The following is a 20,872-nucleotide window of genomic DNA, read 5'->3' on the forward strand; positions in this document are numbered from 1 at the left end:
GGTGTGTGTGTGTGTGTGTGTGTGTGTGTGTGTGTGTGTGTGTGTGTGTGTGTGTGTGTGTGTTGGTGAATTTCATTGGGCTGCTTATAGAAGCATGGGTGAGGATTTATTTACAAAAATTTTGGTATCTTACCAATTGCCAATAGCCACACTAGGGAAGCCAAAGTCGTTCCCGCTCCCACCTGCCGCTAAGTGCGTATCAATCTTCAGGAGAAATGAGACTTCATAATCCTCTTCCTCTCTGTGGTGGTTTCAAAGAAAACGGCCCCCAAAGAGAGTGGCACTGTTAGGAAGTGTGACCATGCTGAAGTAGGTGTAGCCTTGTTGGAGGAAGTGTGTCACTGTGGGGGCAGGAAGGCTTTGAGGTCTCTTTTGCTCAAGCTTCCCTCGGTGTGACTTTCAGTCAACTTCCTGTCGCCTGCAAGCTGTAGCACTCTCAGATACTCCTCCAGCGCCCCGTCTGCCTGCATGACGCCACGCTCCCACCATGATTATAATAGTTTCTTTTATAAGAATTGCTGTGGTCATGGTGTCTCTTCACAGCAATAGAAACCCTAAGACACCCTCCATGACAAGGTAGTAACAGGTCTGTCCTATTACAGTGTGATAAAGGGTGTGGTCAAAAGCAGTTTAGGGAGGAAAGGTCTTTTGGGCTCACAGGTCCGGATCACCGTCCATCACTGAAGCTCAAGCAGGGCAGAAACCTGAAGGTAGGTGTTGTGGGACATTTTGTTTGTGCTCTGACAAAGCTTGCCTGGAAATCAGAGGGTGGGGCTAGCCATTAGTTAACCATAGAAGCTGGGCGGTGGTGGCTCATGCCTTTAATCCCAGCACTCAGGCGGTGGAGACAGGAAGTGATGAGGTGGGGTGGAGACAGGATCTCAGCCTTTTTAGATGAAGGAAGAAGACAGGTGGGAAGCAGCTGGCAGCTGCTCCTCCAGTCCTCCAGGTTTTTTTCCAAGGTATCTGACTCCTGGTTTTTATTGATTAAGATTAGTTAGATTTATGCTTCAGGTAGGAACTGAAGCTGAAGCCATGGAGGAGTGCTGCTTACTGGCTTAGTATTCATGGTTTGCTCCACCTCCCTTCTTCGGCAATCCAGGACCACCTGCCTAGTGATAGCACTGCCCACAGTGGGCTGGCCCTCCCACGTCAACCATTAAACAAGAAAATGCCACACAGACCTACCTACGGGCCAATCTCACCAAGGCATTTTTTCTCAGGCACTCCCCTCTTCCCAGAGGACTTGTATCAAGTTGACAGAAACCTAACCAGCACACAGTCCTATCTTGTAAAGGTTTTGTATAGATAATCACAGCTGTTGTGAGTTTAAGTGTGCAACGGGCATGTCATGGCTGGGAGTCAGTCATCGCAGCCTCCCCTGTCCCCTCCTCTAGCTCTTACATTTTTTCCCCTCATTTCTATGATGGTCCCTGCTGAGCTGTGGAGTGTGTGATACAGATATTCCACTTATATCTGAGTATTCATCAGTCACTTACTCTCCTCCTTGTGTATTTTATTCTATGTGCATTGGTGTTTTGCTTGCATGTGAGAGCGTCAGATCTCCAGGAACTGGAGTTACAGACAGTTGCAAACTACCATGTGGTTGCTGGGGTTTGAATTCTTGTCCTCTGGAAGAGCAGACAGCGCTCCTAACCACTGAGCCACCTCTCCAGCCCCAACGGCCACTTATTCTCAACACATTGACCGATTATGTCTCGGCAGTCACTGCTGGCTGCTGCAAAAGCAGCTTTTTCAATGAAAGTTGAACCTTTTTCTTAAGCCTCTCCCTCCCCAAATGCTCATGCTTAAATGTATGTAAAAAGTATTTCTTTATAAACTCAGATTTAGCTTTAAAAAAAAAAAGCCATGGAAGAAAATGTAGGGAGAAAAGAACCTAGGAAAAAACACCCTGTCCCTAACTAGACCTGAAACCTGGGCCAAGGAAAAACACTCTGACCTTGACTTGACCCCAGGGCCAGGGCTTGAAATCCCACCAATCCCTGACCTTGTCCCAGAGTCAGGCCACAAAACCCTACCTACCACCAGTGCCATCTATATTAGCCCCATATTTGGGAGTCACTTGCCTCGGACTGATGTCTTCAGGGCTATGATCAGAACCAGCCGAACAACCCCGGGTCCTGCCCTGAGTCGGGGAGTGTGGATGAGGCAAAGCTAGCTATCCAAAGGTTAAAGAAAAGATGGAGACATCTGATCATAACAGGAGGCAATCAGTTAATACTGAGGGTGCCCAGGTTATTGTTGCATCATTTAATTAACCACCCAAAGGTGGGGGCAATGGCAGAGGACATCTATTATCAAGTATAAAGGGCAGATAGCAATGATTTCCATTAATCCTAAAAATACTCCTTTGCAGCAAGTACTCAAGCCTTCAGGCACCTTTACCCCAGCACTAGCCTTCAGGGCGGGTGTAGACTTGCCCTGGCCCAAGTCTATTGTTATTTAGATAGGAGTCATTCTCTACAAAGGCCAGGCTATCCAGCAGCTATTAGCTGACATCTAAAAGACAACAGGAGCCGGTTGTTGGTGGAGCATGCCTTTAATCCCAGCACTCGGGAGGCAGAGGCATGCGGATCTCTGTGAGTTCGAGACCAGCCTGGTCTACAGAGCGAGTTCCAGGACAGCCTCCAAAGCCACAGAGAAACCCTGTCTCGAAAAACCAAAAAAAAAAAAAAAAAAAGACAACAGGAATCTTGGGCTCTCCCGAATTTGTGGCAGAGTGGAATAGATTTCCACTCCAAGCCTCCCTGAAGCTCCCCACCCTTCTCCCCCAAGAAACCCTGTATAAGCTCAGCACCCTGTTCAGTTTGCTGCTGCTTCTCACGCTGGAGGCAGCCGCCCTCTTGCATTCTTCCTTCCCAATAAATCTCTTGAGTGAAGTTTATTGCACAGAGTAACTTTTTTTTTTTTCTTTTTTTTTTTTGCAGAGCCCAACTTTTGCCAGAGCCAGAGCAGAGCAAAACTGTAACACTTTCCCTTAGGGGGCAAAATTGTTACACTGCAGGGGGACCTGAACAGAGCTGTAACACTTTTCCACTGTGCTGGGGAAACCCTCCCTTGTGGGAACCCTCCTCCTTTCCCTGGAGCGGAATCATAAGCTACTACACTTACAGTGACTGTGGTATTCCTTGACTGCCTAGATACCTTTCCATCCAAGCTACAAAGCTTACAAAAAATCAGAACCACCTTGTACTGCTTTTAAATCTTGAGGTCTTTGAAGAATGTGATTCAGGCCCTGAGTTCAATGCCCAGCACTGGAAAGAAATTTTTATTTTCTCTATTCATACCATAGTGTGATTTGAGCTCTTACCTAACCCCTTGCAAAATGGAAGTAGAAAATGTATCCCTTCTCCAAAGCTACACAGAGAAACCCTGTCTAGGCCTGGGGGAGGGGAAGTGATAATGTATCCCTTGACTGGCACTGTTGTGTGCCTTGGGATGTTTGCTTCTGTTGGGGAAGCCCTACCTAGCTTGATGACTGCCAGGATTTTCCTACTTTCTAGAGACTGGCTTGTTATTTCAGTTGGATGGCTTGGGGCTACAGAAGGCAGTAAGTTAGGTGGGGGGAAAGTTCCTGGAATCCCATGTCCTTCATCATTCCTCCCTACTGCCTACTCTCCCAGTGTCATGGAATGTTCCCATGACCCTGAACTTGCCACCATGGAGACTGGAAGTCCTAAGGTTCTGTTGCTCTGTTGCCCATAGTATCTGCATTGGAGGGGCCAAGGTTCTGGGAGAAAGAGCCCTGAGGCAGGGTCACAGTTATTGGTTTCATAAACACTCAGCTATGACTAGTCTTTCTGTGTTCAGGGACATACCCCAAGCCCAGAAGCTAGAAGGCAGTTTACTAAAGATCTACAAGCAAGATGATTATTCTAACAAGCTGTTCCTGGCCTACAGAGGTAGGAATCCATCATTTCAGGGTTCAAGATTTTCTGCACATTTTGACTGTCTGCAAGTGGGCAGTGCCTCCAGTGCAGGAATGAGGAATAGCCCATGCCGCTGCAGAGCATAGAAGAGCAGTGAGGGTTCCAAGTCATCCCATGCCCAGAGCCCTTTGCTAGGGACTTCTGGGTATTTGGGAGGAGCCAAGTCTTCTGCCTCTCACCTTTTCTTTATCTGCCCCTGCATCCCCCCCTTGTCATTCCCAGTTCTCTCTGTTTATTTGCTTGTTGTTTGTTTTTAGCAAGTCCACGTAAATCAGGGCGGCCTTGAACTCACACTGTAGCTGAAAATTACCTTGAACAGATTCTTGCCCTGCCTCCTTCTCCCAGTGCTGAAGGCACCACCACACTTTGCTTCTCTCTTTTTGTTGTTTTTTGTTTTTATTTTGTTTTGTTTTTAAGATTTTTTAATTGTGTGTGTGTGTGTGTATGAGAGAGAGAGAGAGAGAGAGAGAGAGAGAGAGAGAGAGAGAGAGAGAGAGAGAGAGTGTAAGTGTACAAGGCAGCCAGAGGCATTGATTCCCTCCCCCAGCTGTGGCGATGAGCTAGCTGATGTAACTGCTGAGAACTGAACTTGAGTTCTCTTCAGGGCAATATTTACTCTTAACCATGGAACTATCTCCCCCTCCCAACGCTCACATTCTTGAATCAAGAAATTAAGCCTTCTGAGGGGATGTGTCTCAACTGATAGATTCCTGAAGCCCTTCATTCAGTCCCTAGCAGATAAACCAGGAATGGCACTCACCTGTAATCGCAGCACCTGAGGGATGGAGGGTCAGGTGTTCAAAGTCATTCTCAGCTACAAAGCAAGTTCAAGGCCAGTCTGGGCTTCTTGATACTAGAGAAAGGGAGAAGGCAAGGGAAGGCAGACAGACAGACAGGCAGAGACACACAAAAAGAGGTGGAGAAAGACACAAAGAGCCCTTCTTATATGGAATCAGGCCTCACCATCATGGAAGTCAGGGGCATACTTTCACTTCTTGAACGCCGAATTCATTTTGTATGTAAATCATAACCTTTAAAATACATAGGTTGCAGCTGCCTTGGTTGATGCTCCATTTTGTTGTATTTTTGTTTTTGAGACCCTATCTTGTTATATAGCTCAGGCTGGTCTGAAACTCACTACGGACCAGGCTGGCCTGAAAGTGATCATCCTGCTTGACTTAGCTGAGGCGCTTGCTGTTGTGTTTTGTTTTTTAAACACAACCACTAACAGCACTCTGTTTTATGAAAATAAAGAAGTCAGGGCCGGGCGTTGGTGGCGCACGCCTTTAATTCCAGCACTCGGGAGGCAGAGGCGGGCGGATCTCTGTGAGTTCGAGGCCAGCCTGGTCTACAAGAGCTAGTTCCAGGACAGCCTCCAAAGACACAGAGAAACCCTGTCTCGAAAAACCAAAAAAAAAAAGAAAGAAAGAAAGAAAATAAAGAAGTCAGAAGGGGAGGGACCGAGGGGTAAGCTTTCATGGGTACTTTCCAAAGCCCCAAGAAGCAACAGACCAGACTTGTGGGTTATGGGCTACTGCCAAGTCCAGCCCCGGAGCCCAAGAGGTTGGGCATCCAGAACTCCCTTTGAAGTTTCTCCACAGTCTGCATGACCGATGAAGGCTGTCCCTGGGTTTCTTTTGTGGTGCGCAAGACTCGCCTGCAGATTGTACAGGACCCCTCTCTGAACTATGAGTACTTACCCATGATGGGCATGAAATCATTCATCCAAGCTGCCTTGGAACTCCTCTTTGGAAAGCACAGCCAAGCCATTGCAGAGAAAAGGGTGAGACACGGAGAGGAGATGTCGGGTTGAATGACCATGCAGGGGCCTCCACCTTGACAAAGGCGGTTCCAAGACTCTGACAGCAGAGCTGGGAGCCAAACCTAAATCCTCACTCAGTCACTCAGTTGCACCCACTCACGCTGCTGCTTCAAAAGCTATAAATAAACTGGGAGGTGGTGGTGCACTCCTTTGCTCCCAGCACTCGGGAGACAGAGGCAGGTGGATCTCTGTGGGTTTGAGGCCAGCCTGGTCTACAGAGCAAGTTCCAGGACAGCCAGAGCAACTGTTACACAGAGAACCCCTGTCTGGGGGGAGGAGGGGAGATCATTTCGATATAAAAGGAAAAAGCAAGGAAGAGAGCTGGAAGGCTCAGCATGTGCAAGGTTTTCAGTTCAACTCTAGCACCAAAAATAAGACATAAGTCTGAGTCTGGGGTGTGCTAGGGTTACCACCGCTCCTGTAAAATGTTCCTTCCACCTGCTGCTTGCTGACAGGTAGGGGGTGTGCACACTGTTGGTGACAGTGGGGCCTTCCAGCTCGGGGCCCAGTTTCTCCGGACATGGCGTAAGAATTTGAAAACTGTTAGTATCATCTCGTGTCAAAAGGGTAAGTGCTGCCAATTCCTGTCCTGTGTGTAATCTCCACTCTTGCCTCACTGTGTGTCAGGAGAATAATGGTGGCTGTGCCAAGCTATGTCCATCCTTCTCCTGCTATTCCTACCATCAGTCAGTAACCCTCACCCTGCTCTCTGGTATCTGCCTCTGTTTCTCCATTTCGGTCTGTGTTCCCACAGAACAGTATGGACTCATCTTCCAGGACATGGGCTTTACAGTTTATGAATATGTCATCTGGAACCCCAAGAAGCTGTGCACAGACACCAGCATGTTTTTCGAAGCGATGGAGGTAGGGGGTCCCCACTCAGGATTGTCTCCCATATACCTGGTTTATCGCCTACCCCCCCCCACACACACACACACTCTAGGCCTTTGCTGGGCTTGGATTTGACAGGTTATTTTTAGTGGGAACAAACCTAAGACATTATTTCTCCTCTGGTGTTACCTCCCTCACGGTAGAGGTGGCCCCTTGACGAGACAGTGTTTCCTACAGCATACCCCAGCTGACAGTATCCTTGTGATTGGGAACATTATTGACTGCAGGTTCTCGAAAAACCAGTGGACAAAGCTGATGTCCATCATTAAGGTCAGGATGGCTTCTTGCCACATAGCCCCTCCTTTCACACCTGCTTCTCCCCAGCAGCGGCCTCATACATTTGGTTTCCTTTTTTCTTTTGCAGAAAAAGCAGATATTCCCATTCTTTGACATTCCCTGCCAAGGTCTATCCACTGGGAACCTGGAAGAAGACACCAGACTCTTACAGTACTTTGTGTCTCTAGGGCTTGAGTTTTTCTGCAGCCAATCTCTGTCCAAGAATTTTGGCATTTATGGTATGGTATGGGCAGACGGGTACAGACAAGAGAAATGGGGGACAAAATTGTTGTATATCCACCCGAGTGATGCTGGTTTGATTTTTTTTAGTGAGATTACAAAGTAGTTTCTTATAATGTTCTCTATGTGTGGGTGTATATCTCTGTGTCTGTCTGTCTGTCTGTCTGTCTGTCTGTCTCTGTCTCTCTCTCTGTCTCTCTCTCTGTCTCTCTCTCTGTCTCTCTCTCTCTCTCTCTCACACACACACACACACACCCCAGACACTGTACTTTCTCATATTTTCCTCACTACCCTTTCCTACCCTCTTCCATAGATGTTTTTGACATCACTTAATCCCTTGGAAGGAGGCTAATACTCCAGAGAAACCACAGTGCACGCAGAAAAGAATACCATTATGCCAGAAGTTGGGCTCTGTGACTAAACCCAGTACCCAAGTTACCCATGCCTGTTCTAGTTAAAATTCTAACCTCTCAGACCTCTGCCTCCTCGGCTGGAAAATGAGGAGGAAGTACTTGGCAAATCTCTCTCTCTCTCTCCCTTACACACTCTGGCTTATGGATACTCTTTCAGCAAAAAGAGGCTCGGACTTTGGGGTCAAATACCGCTCTGGGCTGAGCTGGCAGCTCCGCAGTTTAGCCCTTTCTCCTACAAGGTTGGAGGGAGAGGTATAGGTGAGATTCTGAACGTAAGGGAGGAGCCTGAGGTTGAGGCTGTCTTCTCAATGCTGCAGATGAAGGTGTGGGGGTCCTCGTCGTGGCAGCCCTCAGCAACCGGAACCTACTGTGCGTCCTCTCCCAGCTGATGAACTATGTACGGGCCCTGTGGGGAAACCCTCCTGCCACAGGCGCCCGGATCATCACTTCCATCCTCTGTAACCCTGCTCTGTTTGGAGAGTGGTAAGGGGTAGGAGGGTCTGGGCAAGAGAGGGTGGCTAGGGCTCTTGTAGTCCTACAGACTGACTGGCTCACAGGAGTCACTTGGACTCTCCTGCTTCTCCTATGGTCGTCTTTATACCACTCATTCATCTCACATTCATCGAATTTTACTGAGGGCCTTCCGTGGTATATCGTGGCTCTAACTACACCAAAGGTTTCCCTGCCTTGCAGGAATGGACAATGGCACCTTTATTATCCTCTGACCACCAAGCGCCCCCCCCCGACACACACTCAGCTAGAAAAATCTGGGGGGTTTCTTTGCATGCTTAAATTAATATGGGGCCTGGATTACTCAGCTTCCTGTTACTAATAACAAAATGCTTGAAATGATTAACACCCCTCCCCGAGAAAAGAAAGGTTTTATGTTCACTCTCAGTTTTGGAAGTTCACTTGAAAGTGTTGCTTGATGTTGTAGTAAGGCAACGCACTGTGGTGGAGTTTGGGATAACAAATGTTCACCTCGTGATGTCCAGAGAGCAACAGAGATAATGAAGGAAGAGCCGTGATAGCGCCCCCCTCCCCATGACCTAACTTCCTCCCACAACCGACAGTGACACAGCCTTTAACACACAGGCTTTTAGGAGACGTTTAAGACCCAAACTACAGCAGAATCAAACCTCCTTCCCACTGTAGGTGCCACGGAGCCCAAGTTTCATCCGTGTGCTTCCTGACACGGGTCAGGGTGTGGCAAGGTGGAAGGAGTGGACGCCACATTGGGAAGCAGGGAGATCCGAGGTCCCATCTCTTGCTTCTTGCCTTGGCAGGAAGCAGAGTCTACAAGGTGTTGTGGAGAACATCATGTTGATCAAGGAGAAGGTGAAAGAGAAGCTGCGACTCCTGGGGACCCCTGGGTCCTGGAATCACATCACCGAACAGAGTGGCTCCCACGGTTATCTGGGCCTCAACTGTAAGTTCCAGCACCGGGCGACTCGCCCCTCCCTGACCTCAGACCTGTGTTTTAAGGCTGAGCAAGCCCTGACTGGATGATCCGTCTGCAGCTTTGCTCTGGGCTTTCCTCACACCCTTGGACCTTTATAGGCCCCCACAGATGCCGACACTTCTTTGCCTTTAATTCTGCCTGGGCTTGAGAGGAATTCTGAGTCCTGTGATTGTCACAGACCAACAGGTGGAGTTCCTGACCACGAAGAAGCATATCTACGTCCCCAAGAGCAGCCGGATCAACTTCACTTGCATCAACAACAGGAACATAGACTACATCACACAGAGCATCCATGAGGCAGTGATGCTCACGGAGGGCTGAGAGCAGGGCTGTCTTCTCAAGGTTGACCCTGATTGGAACGAAAGCTTTATGTCGTCTTTGAAACAAAATACTGAATTAATTATTCATTGCTATGCTTACCCTTTCATTTATTTATGTGGCGATGTGCTGGCCTGGGGGATGGGGTTTCAGTGCAACACGTGCCAAGCATACACGGAGCCCTAGATTCCATCTCCAGGAAATTGGAGGGGGGCTGTGTGTACAAGAACAATTACCCTCATAGGACATAGTTCAGTTCGTAGCCATGTGGCTAGTAACAAAATAAACAGAAGTCAATAGATTTTGAGAAGTGTGGGGTGTGTGTGTGTGTGTGTGTGTGTGTGTATAGTTGTACACATTCATCTGGTGTTTCTTCCAGAAACACAAGCCAAGTTGTACTCAAATAGTTTCCTAATATGACAATCATGTTTGAAAAATCCAAAAGCCGAACCAAAATTCATGTGTAAACACTTAAAATTACTTTGCCAGGATTAATTTTGAAAGACATCAAAGTTGAACAGCTGTAGGCAGACTTTTGGTTGAACCACCAACTCACAAAAAAAACAACTTGGAGACTTATTATTAATTATGAAAGCTTGGCCGGTAACTTAGGCTTATTACTAACTAGCTCATACAACTTAAAGCAACCCATTTCCATTGATCTACGTGTTTTCACGTGACTTTTGGCTTTACCTCTCCTTGGCACGGTAAGTTCATCTTTCTGCCCTCTGCATCTCCTGGCATCTACGCCCTCCTTCCCAGTGTTCTCTGTCTGAAAAAGCCTACTTAGCTATTGACCCATTTTTTTTTACTAAACCGATGAGAGCAACACATCCTCACAGTATGTAAGTACTCTGTAATAGATGGCTGTCTTAGTTGCCATTCTATTGCTGTGGGCAGACATCATGCCAAGACAACTTATAAAGCATTTAATTGGCAATGTGTTTACTGCTTCGGAACTCTAGTCCATGACCGCCATGGCAGGGGGCATGTCTGCAGGCAGCCATGGCACTGGAGCAGTAGCTAAGAGCTTGTATTCTGGTCCACAAGCTGAAAGAAAAGAGAAAGAGATAGGCCTGGCATGAACTTTCGAAACCTCAAAGCCTGCCATGAGAGCAGGTACAGTGGAGGCCAGAGACCTCTCCCAGGAGCTAGAGTCACAGTTGGCTGTGAGTCACCCAAAGTGGGTGCTGGAAACCAAACTGTGGCCCTCTGCAGGAGCAGTATGGAACTGCACCAGGCTGGCCTCAAACTCACAGAGCTCTTCCCATCCTGGTCTCCCAAGTGTAGGATTGAAAGGATGCACCTCCACATCCAGAATAATACGGTGCTTCCAAATGAGCAAAAGACGGGTGGTTGTCTTGGAAAGGGAGGGGAGTTTAGAGGCAGGGGGATGGGTGGGGACCACCAATGAATACAAGAAAAGGACCTTTGGTGACAGACTCGCAAATGCACACATACATACATCAAAACTCATCAGATAGTAGGCTTTAAATATGCCAATTTATTCTATGTCAAACTATTACTCAATTTTTGTCATAGAATAGAATACATCTGTAATACTAGCCCTTGGGAGGTTGAGGCAGGAGGATTGCAAGTTCAAAGCAGGCCTAAGCTATATGTAGACATGACCCTTTCTCAAAAAAACATATAAAAATGTACATGCGCCGGGCGGTGGTGGCGCATGCCTTTAATCCCAGCACTCGGGAGGCAGAGGCAGGCGGATCTCTGTGAGTTCGAGGCCAGGCTGGACCGAAAGCCTCCAAAACAATACAGAGAAACCCTGCCTCGTAAAAACCAAAAAAAAAAAAAAAAAGTACATGCATACAGAATGAAACCTCAAGAATATATTACATACATCATACATACATACAAATGACAGATCGGAAAGTCGAGAGGCCAGTGTGGCACAGAATCCTTAAGAAGGCAGAGGACAGGAAGCGACGGTGGCTGGTGCTGAGGTCAACATGTTGGGTGGGGTGCATTCATCCATAAAGCCAGTAAGTAGGCTACAGGTATGTGAGCTAGTGGCTAGCTGGGATGGTAGAAGAAATTATGTGGAGGCGGGGCTCTTGCTTCACTCCTTAAACACAGGTCCTACTGTACCTGCATGTTTTGAACGAGGGTGATTTTCCTGCTGGACATGTTGTTTCCCCAGTCGAGGAGTAGACAGTAACAATGCTTATTCTCAGGTCATGTTCTCCTGTTTATACAGACTCTCAGGCCAGGGAATGGAACCACCCTAGTGGGGGGACTCGTCTTAAGTCAATTAACCTAATCAAGATAACCTCTCACAGGCATACCCAGAGGCCCACTTCCCAAGCAATTCTAGATCTTCTCAAGTTCACATTTGAGATCAACCATCACATCTTGTCTCAAAAATAATAAGACAATAACAAGAATGTAAAAGCACAGGCACATACGCCATGGGCCACGTGAAAGGACTAAAAATAACTGACTTGTTAGAAATGGCCTTAAGTGGGCAATGCTACTATTTCAATTGCTGCATTATGGAGTGGACTTAGAACGGGAGGGGAAGCATTTTACTTCGGGAAATACCTGCCCATCCACATGAGCAGCTCAGCCCAAGACACTAGAGACAGGCAGGTATAGGTTCCACAAATGGTCAGTAAACCTCAGAGGGCATTAATAGTCGCTAGCTGCTTTGTTAGTGGTTACTGTGCTGCCATAGAGGTCATGAACGGCAGAGCTGTACTGTCCTAAGAGGTTCAGGTCCAACATGTCATTTAACATGTCGTCAATTCATTTGATAACGCATAGATGAATTGTTACCATTGTCATTTTTACCACCCTGCTCAATCACACTTTTCACTTATGGAATGAATGAATATATATGTGAGTATATATATATATATATATTCATTCACACTTTTAGTTATATGTATATAACATGTATAATTAATATATTCATTCATATATTCATTCTATAATATCTGTTCCTAGAGCGAACCCTGACTAGCACACCAACCCAGTTGCTTTCCACCCCATTACTCCCTCTTTTTCAACATCATGGGCTCTCGTACATCACCTCAGCGCATGCCCTGTTCCAAGCAGGTCTGCAGGGCGTATGCTTGCCCCCATTGGATGAAGGTGGGAAGTACGTAGACACCGGGCTAACGTAATTCATGACCATTCTCTGGGAATCCCAGGTATAGACCTGGTCAGTGTCCATCATCCTGGCCAGTATTTAATACAGCTTGCTTCAAATTTGACTCAAAAATGTGATAGTGGCCTTATTCTTGCCAGTGGTATTAACAATACCTGCTGCCTTGGGGACACCTACTTGATAAAGAGCTGCATCCCATCAGGCTGAACAGAATTTAAACACAGCAGAGTGGGAATGGACTCCACAGCATTCCATAGAACTAAGAAACCTGTTGCCTGCCGAAGGAAACCAAGAACTAAGAAATGACTTTCCTATAACTTGAACTTCAGGGGCAGCCTCACCTGGTGGCTACAGAAATGTTACCTTCAGAGTGATCAAGCATATCCTGTGAAGTTGAGGCAACCAAACTTGTTTGCGGAAGTTAAAACACACGGCCTGTTGTCTTACATGAACAACAGCCCCCCAGCGTTCAAGCAAGTTACCTGTCCTTGGGCAAGTGGGGCTTACAGGTTAAAGACACTTTTGTGTTATAGATTTAAGTACAGTAATTAATCCTAATTTTAGTCATCACACCCCCCCCCCCCGCAACTTAAGACATAACAGTAGCCCTCACACTGCCTCTGCCGGGCAGCACCTATCGACCCCGCCACCCTGCCCCCAGGTACTGACTCTAAGAGACAAGCAGATGCCAAGCACCGAGAAGTGGCGGGCCTCTGCCAGCAGCCTGAGTTCTGTCCTCTCTTCCCCACAAGGCCAACACGTCCCTGAGTCCCTACAAATCTGACCCAGGTCACGGAGAAGTGAATTTGCTCCACACAGCATACTTAGCAGCCCCCTATGACGTCTCTCTGTCTCTTTCTCCAGAGTCCCTGGCTGGCTAAGAATGCAGCTATTTCCTCCCTGTCTGGCTCGTTTATAGGTTCTCAAGCCTCCTGAAGGCCTGGGGCAGTCCTATAGTTGATCTTGGCTGTCAGTTTGACTGGATCTCATGGGTGAATTATTTTCTGAAAGGAGTAACTCAACAGAGAAGATCCTGTCCCTACTGCCCCTCACCCACCCCAATCCCCAGCATGGACATCACCTTCTGAAGGCAGCCCAGATATAACAAAGTCTGGGGGGGGGGAAGCAGTGTCCCTTTGCCTACTGGCTGTTCTCCTTACTGGTGATTGCATCTACCTTACTGCTGCTGCTGCTGCTGCTGCTGCTACCATTCCTTCACTAACAATCCAGCCTCTTTGGCCTTCCAAGATGGACTGAGGCCCGGTAGCTCTCCGGGAATTCTCCAGGACTTCAGCACCAGATTGGAAGTGACAAGGGATCCAGCCTGCAGCTACCAGAACTCTTCGTTTCTCCAGTGTGCAGGCAGCCATGTTAACCATTCCAATAGCTCCCCCTTTGTAACATATTCATCCTATCAATTCTTTTCCTCTTGAGAACCCTGGTTAACACAGGCAATGTGGCCAGACTCTGTGCTCTTCACTCAATACAATCCTGCTTTAGGAAGCGGTTTGGAATGCAGGAGACGTAGCTCGGTTGCTAGAATGCTTGCTTAGCAGGCACCAGAAGGGCATAAGGGTGTGGTGGCTGCACGCCTGAAATCTCAGCAGCTGGCTGAGGTGGAAGTCGGGAGATCAAAAGTTCAAGATCCAAGGCCAGCCAGGGATAAGAAACCCTGTGTAAGTGGTGTGTGTGAGTGTGTGTGTGTGTGTGTATCTGTGTGTCTGTGTGCATCTGTGTCTGTGTCTGTAGAACAATGGTTTGAGGCATCACCAGCCCAGCAACTTTCTTGTGTTCCTCCAATGAAAATGAGTTTCCTAGATAGAGGATTCTATAATGAAGGAAAATCAGCTTTTCTACATTTTTGTACAACTTTATTTAAAAAGGAAAGTCTGGTGATTTGGAAAGTGTGCTTAGGAGTGAGACAGTCCTGGGTTCAAATCTGTGTTCTGTCCTGCTCTGTTGGACACTAGAGAAGTTACCTGTTCTAAGTTATTTTTCCAATGAAAAATGAGGACAATGCTCTTTTACATGTCTGGGGAGGGCAGACAAGCTCAGTTAGGTCACTTATATTGAGTCTGACTCAGGGTGAGTACAGGATGAGTTAGCAAGACTCTTCCAGAAAGCCCCAGTGTCCCCAAAGTCTCCAGGAAGGACTGTAAAGAGCCCCAGGGTCAAGATGAGTTAGAGACGACAGCTGAGTGGCCTTATTGCTCCTCCAACTTCCAATGAATGTCCGAAAAGTTGGTTGTTTTTATTTTGTGAAATAGGGTCTCGCTACACAGCCGGGCTAGCCTTGAGCTCACAATCTTCCCCCCTCAGCCTGCAAGGTGCTAGACTCTGGGTGTGTGTCACTCCTGCCGGTGTGTCTGCAGATTGGAATCCATCTATCACACCACTTCCATCTTCCTAGCTCTTCATTCCGATTTCACCTTTGTGATGTCCTTTGTACTCTTAGATTTCCTCAGTCCACAACCATACAAAGTGGTGGCACCGTAGGACGTGTCTGTCACTCGTAGCCTTTGATTCTCCCAGAAAGGAGCGTGAGGCAAATGAAAACCCCAGATGCGTATCTGGTGGCGCTTAGCCTTTCTCACCTAAGGGAAGGACCAATGTCCCTAGAAAAACACAGATTCTCGCACACACAGGAAATGTATATGCAACAGCAGGAGCTCTTGGAGCCCTCGAACCCCAGCTGTTATCTCTTCACAGCAGAGGTACCCTGACAGAGCAGGTGCCATCTTCAGTGCCTTCCCCGGCAGTCACCCCAGCAGGAAAACAAGGCTCTGGGCCCCCTTCTGCCTTCACTAGAGCAGGAGACAGGGGCAGGCCAGCATAATGCCTGAGTCCTTACAATCAGTAGTAAGCTGTTGGTGGGAGAATCACTGTGGTCCAGCTGGTGAAATGAACACAGAGCTCTGGGAAATTGATGGGTGTTCTTGGAGAGGGGTTACAATGGCCCACTGGTTTGTCCTACCTTCCTTCTCTCTGCCATCTTGAGTCTCAAACTGAGTCTGAGGGTTTTTCTGGTTACCAGCTTTGAGACAGCAGGTGGCGCTGTTTAGCAAACTTGGGCTCTGACAAGGAACCTGAACTTTGAACTTGGGAATTGGTTACCTATAGCCTGGTAACTACCTCCTTTGATGACCACAGCCAAATATGGTTTGGGACGTAGGACTTTTCTTCCTTTTTAAGCTTTTTGGAGCTCTTCAGTAGGCCCCAGGAAGGAAGGCAGCTGGATCTGTGATCGTGTGTGTGTGTGTGTGTGTGTGCGTGTGTGTGTGTGTGTGTGTGTGTGTGAGAGAGAGAGAGAGAGAGAGACAGAGAGAGACAGAGAGACAGAGACAGAGAGACAGAGAGACAGAGACAGAGACAGGGAGGGAGAGACAGAGAGAGATCGAGAACAGAGGCAGAGAGACACACACACAGAGACAGAAACAGACAGAGACAGAGAGAGAGAGAGACAGAGAGAGACAGACAGACAGACAGACAGACATGTGCCTTGCCTTTGGAGGCCAGACAAGGGCATCTGATCTCCTGGTTCTCCTGGTTATGGTGGTTTTTTTGTTTTGTTTTGTTTTGTTTTTTGGTTTTTTTCAAATATGAATGTGGTTTGATTCTGAAATATGTCTGAGGTGGGGCTGGGGAATTGTCTCAGTGGTCAAGAACCCTTGCTGCTTTTATAGAGGACTCAGCTGTGGTTCCCAGCACACACTAGCTGCTCACATCCTTCTATAACACCATATCCAGGAGCCGGGCGTTGGTGGCGCACGCCTTTAATCCCAGCACTCGGGAGGCAGAGGCAGGCGGATCTCTGTGAGTTCGAGACCAGCCTGGATTACCAAGTGAGTTCCAGGACAGCCTCCAAAGCCACAGAGAAACCCTGTCTCGAAAAACCAAAAAACCAAAAAAAAAAAAAAAAAAAAAGCCGATGATCCGTCTCTCCACGCACTCTGTTCATTATGTGGGAGTGGGACATGGGCGGGACAGACCGTGCCCTGGAATTCAGGGGATAACTTCGGGGACTTGGAGCTCTCCTTCCATCATGCTTGTCCCAGAGATTGAACTCTGATCATCAAACTTGGCAGCAAGCGCCTTCACCCGATGAGCCATCCGATGACCCCTCAGATGTATTTTTTTTTTGTTTTTTTGTTTTTTTTTTTTTGAGACAGGGTTTCTCTGTGGCTTTGGAGGCTGTCCTGGAACTAGCTCTTGTAGACCAGGCTGGCTTCGAACTCACAGAGATCCGCCTGCCTCTGCCTCCCAAGTGCTGGGATTAAAGGTGTGAGCCACCAACGCCCGGCTTCCTCAGATGTATTTTTAACTTCCAGTCTTATCATCATCATAACCATCATCATCACCACCACCACCATCATCATCCTCACTACTGTTATGGAACACAGACAGGTTCAGAAGGCATGAGCAAGAGTAGCTGGCCTGTGGTACACAAACAATTCCAGCAGAAGTGAGGGGAGTGAAGTCAGGAGCATCAGGAGTTCAAGGCCATTCTCAGCTACGAAGCCAGCCTGAGCTACAGGAGGCCCTGACTCAGCACACAAATATGGGAGTGGAAAGATGTCTCGGGAGTGTGGGGTACCTGGCTTGTTACGCAGGCGCTGGGATCTGAACTCTGACCTCATGATGGTACGGCAAGTGCTCTCCCCCTTCCCCTTCTCTTTCTAATAGAACTTCCTTCTTAAGTTCTGTCTGCCTGGTGTGTTTGTCCCTCACTCGCCGTGGGATCCACTGAGGTCACCCTTGGGCCATATTATAACAGTCTGGACCCTCTCACAGCTCTCCTGAATCAGGGAAATGTCCCACAAGCTTGCTGATAGGTCAGGCTGGTAGAAGCATTTTTTTCGTTCTTTCTTACCAGGTGACCTTCGCTTGAATCGTTGACAAAATACCAACCAGCACATTGGGTAAAGGTGCTTGCCATGCAGGCCTGACAGTTAGATCCTCAAAACCCATGCTAAGGGAGAAAGAAAGAGCAGGCTCCATAACATTGTCATATGACCTCTACACACATATGTGCATATACATACATATATACATCATAATACACACATACATCTCACACAAATAAATATATACACATCATATACACATACATATGTACACATCATACACACATACACATATCACACACACATCTGAAACACGATGTTGGTTGAAGAGCTCCTGGACAAAGGTTGAGACTGAAATCCACAGCACTGGCTAGCCTGGATATTCATTCATCAGAAAGTGATTCCTATGCTGGGGCGGTGGTGGCACACGCCCTTAATCCCAGCACTCAGGAGGCAGAGGCAGGTGGATCTCTGAGTTCAAGGTCATCCTGGTCTACTGAGCCAGTTCCAGGACAACAAAAGCTACACAGAAAGACCCTGTCTTGAAACAAAACAAAACAACAACAGAATGATTCCTGACTACATAACATAATATGGCAGGGAAATTTTTATGCTTTGGTGGAAAACTTCATTATCTGCAGCACACTCTTATTAATAACTTATTAATAACTTAAATAAAGCCTAGCGGTGGTAGAGCATGCCTTTAGTCACAGCACGTGGGTGGGATGGCTGAGGCAGGAAGATCTCTGAGTTCAAGGCCAGCCTGATCTACAGAGTGAGTTCCAGGACAACCAGGGCTACACAGTGAGACCTTGCCTTGAAAAATCAATGATAACAACAGTAACAATTAATAGATTAATAATAATAATAATAATAAATAATCAAATACAAGTAGGAGCCAGGGTCTTTGCTTTCTTAGGGTGCTGGAGATCATAGCCAAGCCTAGAACATGCTGATCGTGCACTCTGCTAGTGAGGCATACTCCTGGCCTAATGACTTCATTTTTAAGAAGTAGCTTGCTGAGTAGTGGGGTGATGCAGGCCTTTAATTCCAGCACATGGGATTTTTTTCAAAAGAAATCCTGTATTGAAAAACAAAAAAAACAACTTTTTTGGGGGGAGGGCATTTCAAGACAGGGTTTCATTGTGTGGTCCTAGCTGCCCTGAAACTCATTCTGTAGACCAGGCCGGCCTCAAGCTCACAGAGATCTGCCTGCCTCTACCTCCCAAATTAATTTTTAGCAATACACACACAGACACACACAAAATAATTTTAGGGCTAAACTGTAGCTCAGGGGTAGAGTGTTTGCATAACACATAGAAAGCCCTGATTCAGTCCCTGGAATCACATAAATCAGACTTGGTGGCACATCCCATGACCCCAACACCTGGAAAGCAGAGACAGGAAGTTCTGAAGTTCAAGGCCATCCTCAGCTGCATAGGCAGGTTAAGACCAGGAACCAGTGAGATGGCTCAGCAAGCAGAGGTGCTTGCTGCCAAGCCTGGCAACCTGAGTTTGGTTTCTAGGACCCACATGGTAAAGGACAACACTCACTCCCACGTGTGCTCTGACCTACTGTTTTTTTTTTTTTTTTAGTCAAACTCCCCTTCCTCCTCCAGCTTTATTGGAATAGTTTAAAATTACATTTTCTATTTTCTAGGACTTCAGTTGCTTTTTCCATCTGACTTTTAAAAACTGATTACAGCAAATGAAACACAGTTGTCTAAGTGATATAGTATACAAAAATAACATCTTGATTTCTGTGAAAATGCATTTCTCTGCAATTCCTGAATAGCTCCAAATTATGCTAACTCTGAGTGATGTTTACTCTGGGTTTTAGATTTAGTCTTTGAAAAAATGTGTTCTACACCTTTGCCATCACCATCTGCATGGGATGAGGCTGCTCCTGTGTTAGGCTTTTATCCCGATTTCCCTGGCATAGCCATCAACACATTTGTCCTTTCAGTTTACTCTCCCACTCAACTGTGTGTTCTATGAGGGCCTGATACAGATGTTACTTGATGTTATTTAATAGCTACTGAGGTCAGACAATCCAAGGCCGTCATTATGCTAAAAATTAATGTTATTTATGGAAGCACAGGTGCTTCCAGAATTGGTTTTACCTCCTACATGGGAACACCCTCAAACCCAGAAGGGCTTATTGGTCTGACTGGACTCTTCCCATTCATTAATTCCTATCACCAGTGGCACGGAAAGGGGGGTTCTTTAACAAAGCATTATACATAACACCTCTACCAAACTAAACATAAACTTTTTTTTGTAGTTAAATGCAGAAATTCGGCCCCCCCCCCCCTTCCTCCTTTTACACTGCAAGTAAAGCTCACTGGCCTGGGAACAGCCTCTATCTGACAACCTTTGGCCAGTGAAGAGGATTCAGAGAAAATAATACAACCATCAATCAGAAAAAGGAGGGGCGACAAAGGAAAATAATTAGGCCGTAGCCTCAATTGTGCATTCCCGTGCAAGATGCCCTGACTCGCCACAGCGGTAACAGTTTTGACTTCACTTGTCTTGCTGCAATTGATGGCTACATGACCAGTTTCACCACACCTATAGCACTTCACCTTGGTGCAGTCTTTTTGAATATGTCCAAATTCACCACAAGAATAGCACTTCTGCTCATCCGCGTGGTCACAGTCAGAGGCCAGATGGCCTGGCTTGCCACAGTTGTAGCAGCATTGCTCACCCTCTCTCTTGGGCTCCTTGCAGTCCTTGGCAATGTGGCCACTTCTACCGCAATTATAGCAGGCTTCATCTTCCTGAAGATCACAATCCTTAGCAAGATGACCAGACTCACCACAGCGGTAACAGATGTCAGGAAGAGATGAGGAAACAAACTGGAACCCTCTATCCGAGGTAAAACCACCTCTGCCTCGGCTTCTCATTCCATGACCCCAACCTCTGCCAGTAGGGCATTCCCTGGCCCAGTGGCCAGATCGTCGTCCACACTTGAAACACTCGTTGCTGCTCATAGCTTCGGCGTCTGAGCTGTCCACAGCGGTGGATACTCGGACGCAGACCCAGGAAAGCGACTCGCAAAGCAGGGGCTGTTTATTTTCAGGGTCCTTGCCTGTGCCACACGCGGGTCTGCACACGGCCCCTCACACGCCGCTGCGCACGGCTCTTCTCCCCTGACCTACTCTTGTACGTCTCTGCACACACATGCTAACACATGCACGCATATAAATAAATGTAGTTTTACAATTGAAGAAAAAAGAAGAGAGTTTCAGGAAAAAAAAAAAACCTCCAGGTGACTTGCTAATCTAAATGGGAAAAGGAAAGCTATGCATACTTCATTGTAAAAGACATGTAGTCAGCCGGGCGTTGGTGGCGCACGCCTTTAATCCCAGCACTCTGGAGGCAGAGGCAGGCGGATCTCTGTAAATTCGAGACCGGCCTGGACTACCAAGCGAGTTCCAGGACAGCCTCCAAAGCCACAGAGAAACCCTGTCTCGAAAAACCATGATATTGAGATTACAAAGAAGTTTTTAGACATGGCACAAAGCGC

General features: G+C 47.2%; 1 protein-coding gene and 1 pseudogene across 3 annotated transcripts; one reads left to right on the forward strand and one right to left on the reverse strand.

The window, feature by feature from the left end:
* The first annotated feature begins 3,627 nt into the window (after positions 1–3,627).
* Positions 3,628–9,459, forward strand: Got1l1 (glutamic-oxaloacetic transaminase 1 like 1). 3 transcript variants are annotated; one of them, XM_005066585.3, is made up of 9 exons: positions 3,634–3,923; positions 5,552–5,733; positions 6,228–6,339; positions 6,527–6,636; positions 6,841–6,933; positions 7,028–7,178; positions 7,910–8,075; positions 8,879–9,021; positions 9,233–9,459. In XM_005066585.3, exons 1-9 carry the CDS (start codon positions 3,662–3,664, stop codon positions 9,373–9,375), a joined length of 1,362 nt encoding a protein of 453 aa, XP_005066642.2. In that variant the 5' UTR covers positions 3,634–3,661; the 3' UTR covers positions 9,376–9,459. The 3 variants fall into 3 exon arrangements, with proteins under 3 accessions (XP_040587884.1, XP_005066642.2, XP_040587885.1); XM_040731951.1 differs by having other exon boundaries at positions 3,638–3,923; positions 5,541–5,733; XM_040731950.1 differs by lacking the exon at positions 6,841–6,933 and having other exon boundaries at positions 3,628–3,923.
* Positions 9,460–19,649: 10,190 nt separating this feature from the next.
* Positions 19,650–20,455, reverse strand: LOC101824503 (annotated as a pseudogene).
* Positions 20,456–20,872: the final 417 nt, after the last annotated feature.

The sequence above is a fragment of the Mesocricetus auratus genome, unplaced genomic scaffold, assembly GCF_017639785.1.
Source record: "Mesocricetus auratus isolate SY011 unplaced genomic scaffold, BCM_Maur_2.0 Super-Scaffold_100026, whole genome shotgun sequence".
Classification (NCBI taxonomy): Eukaryota; Metazoa; Chordata; class Mammalia; order Rodentia; family Cricetidae; genus Mesocricetus; species Mesocricetus auratus.

Coding starts and splice junctions, on each gene's coding strand:
- Got1l1 (XM_005066585.3), top strand. CDS start 3,662: ATGACCCTGAACTTGCCACCATGGAGACTGGAAGTCCTAAGGTTCTGT. Junction 7,179..7,909: donor CAAGAATTTTGGCATTTATG/GTATGGTATGGG, acceptor TCAATGCTGCAG/ATGAAGGTGTGGGGGTCCTC. Junction 9,022..9,232: donor CGGTTATCTGGGCCTCAACT/GTAAGTTCCAGC, acceptor TGATTGTCACAG/ACCAACAGGTGGAGTTCCTG.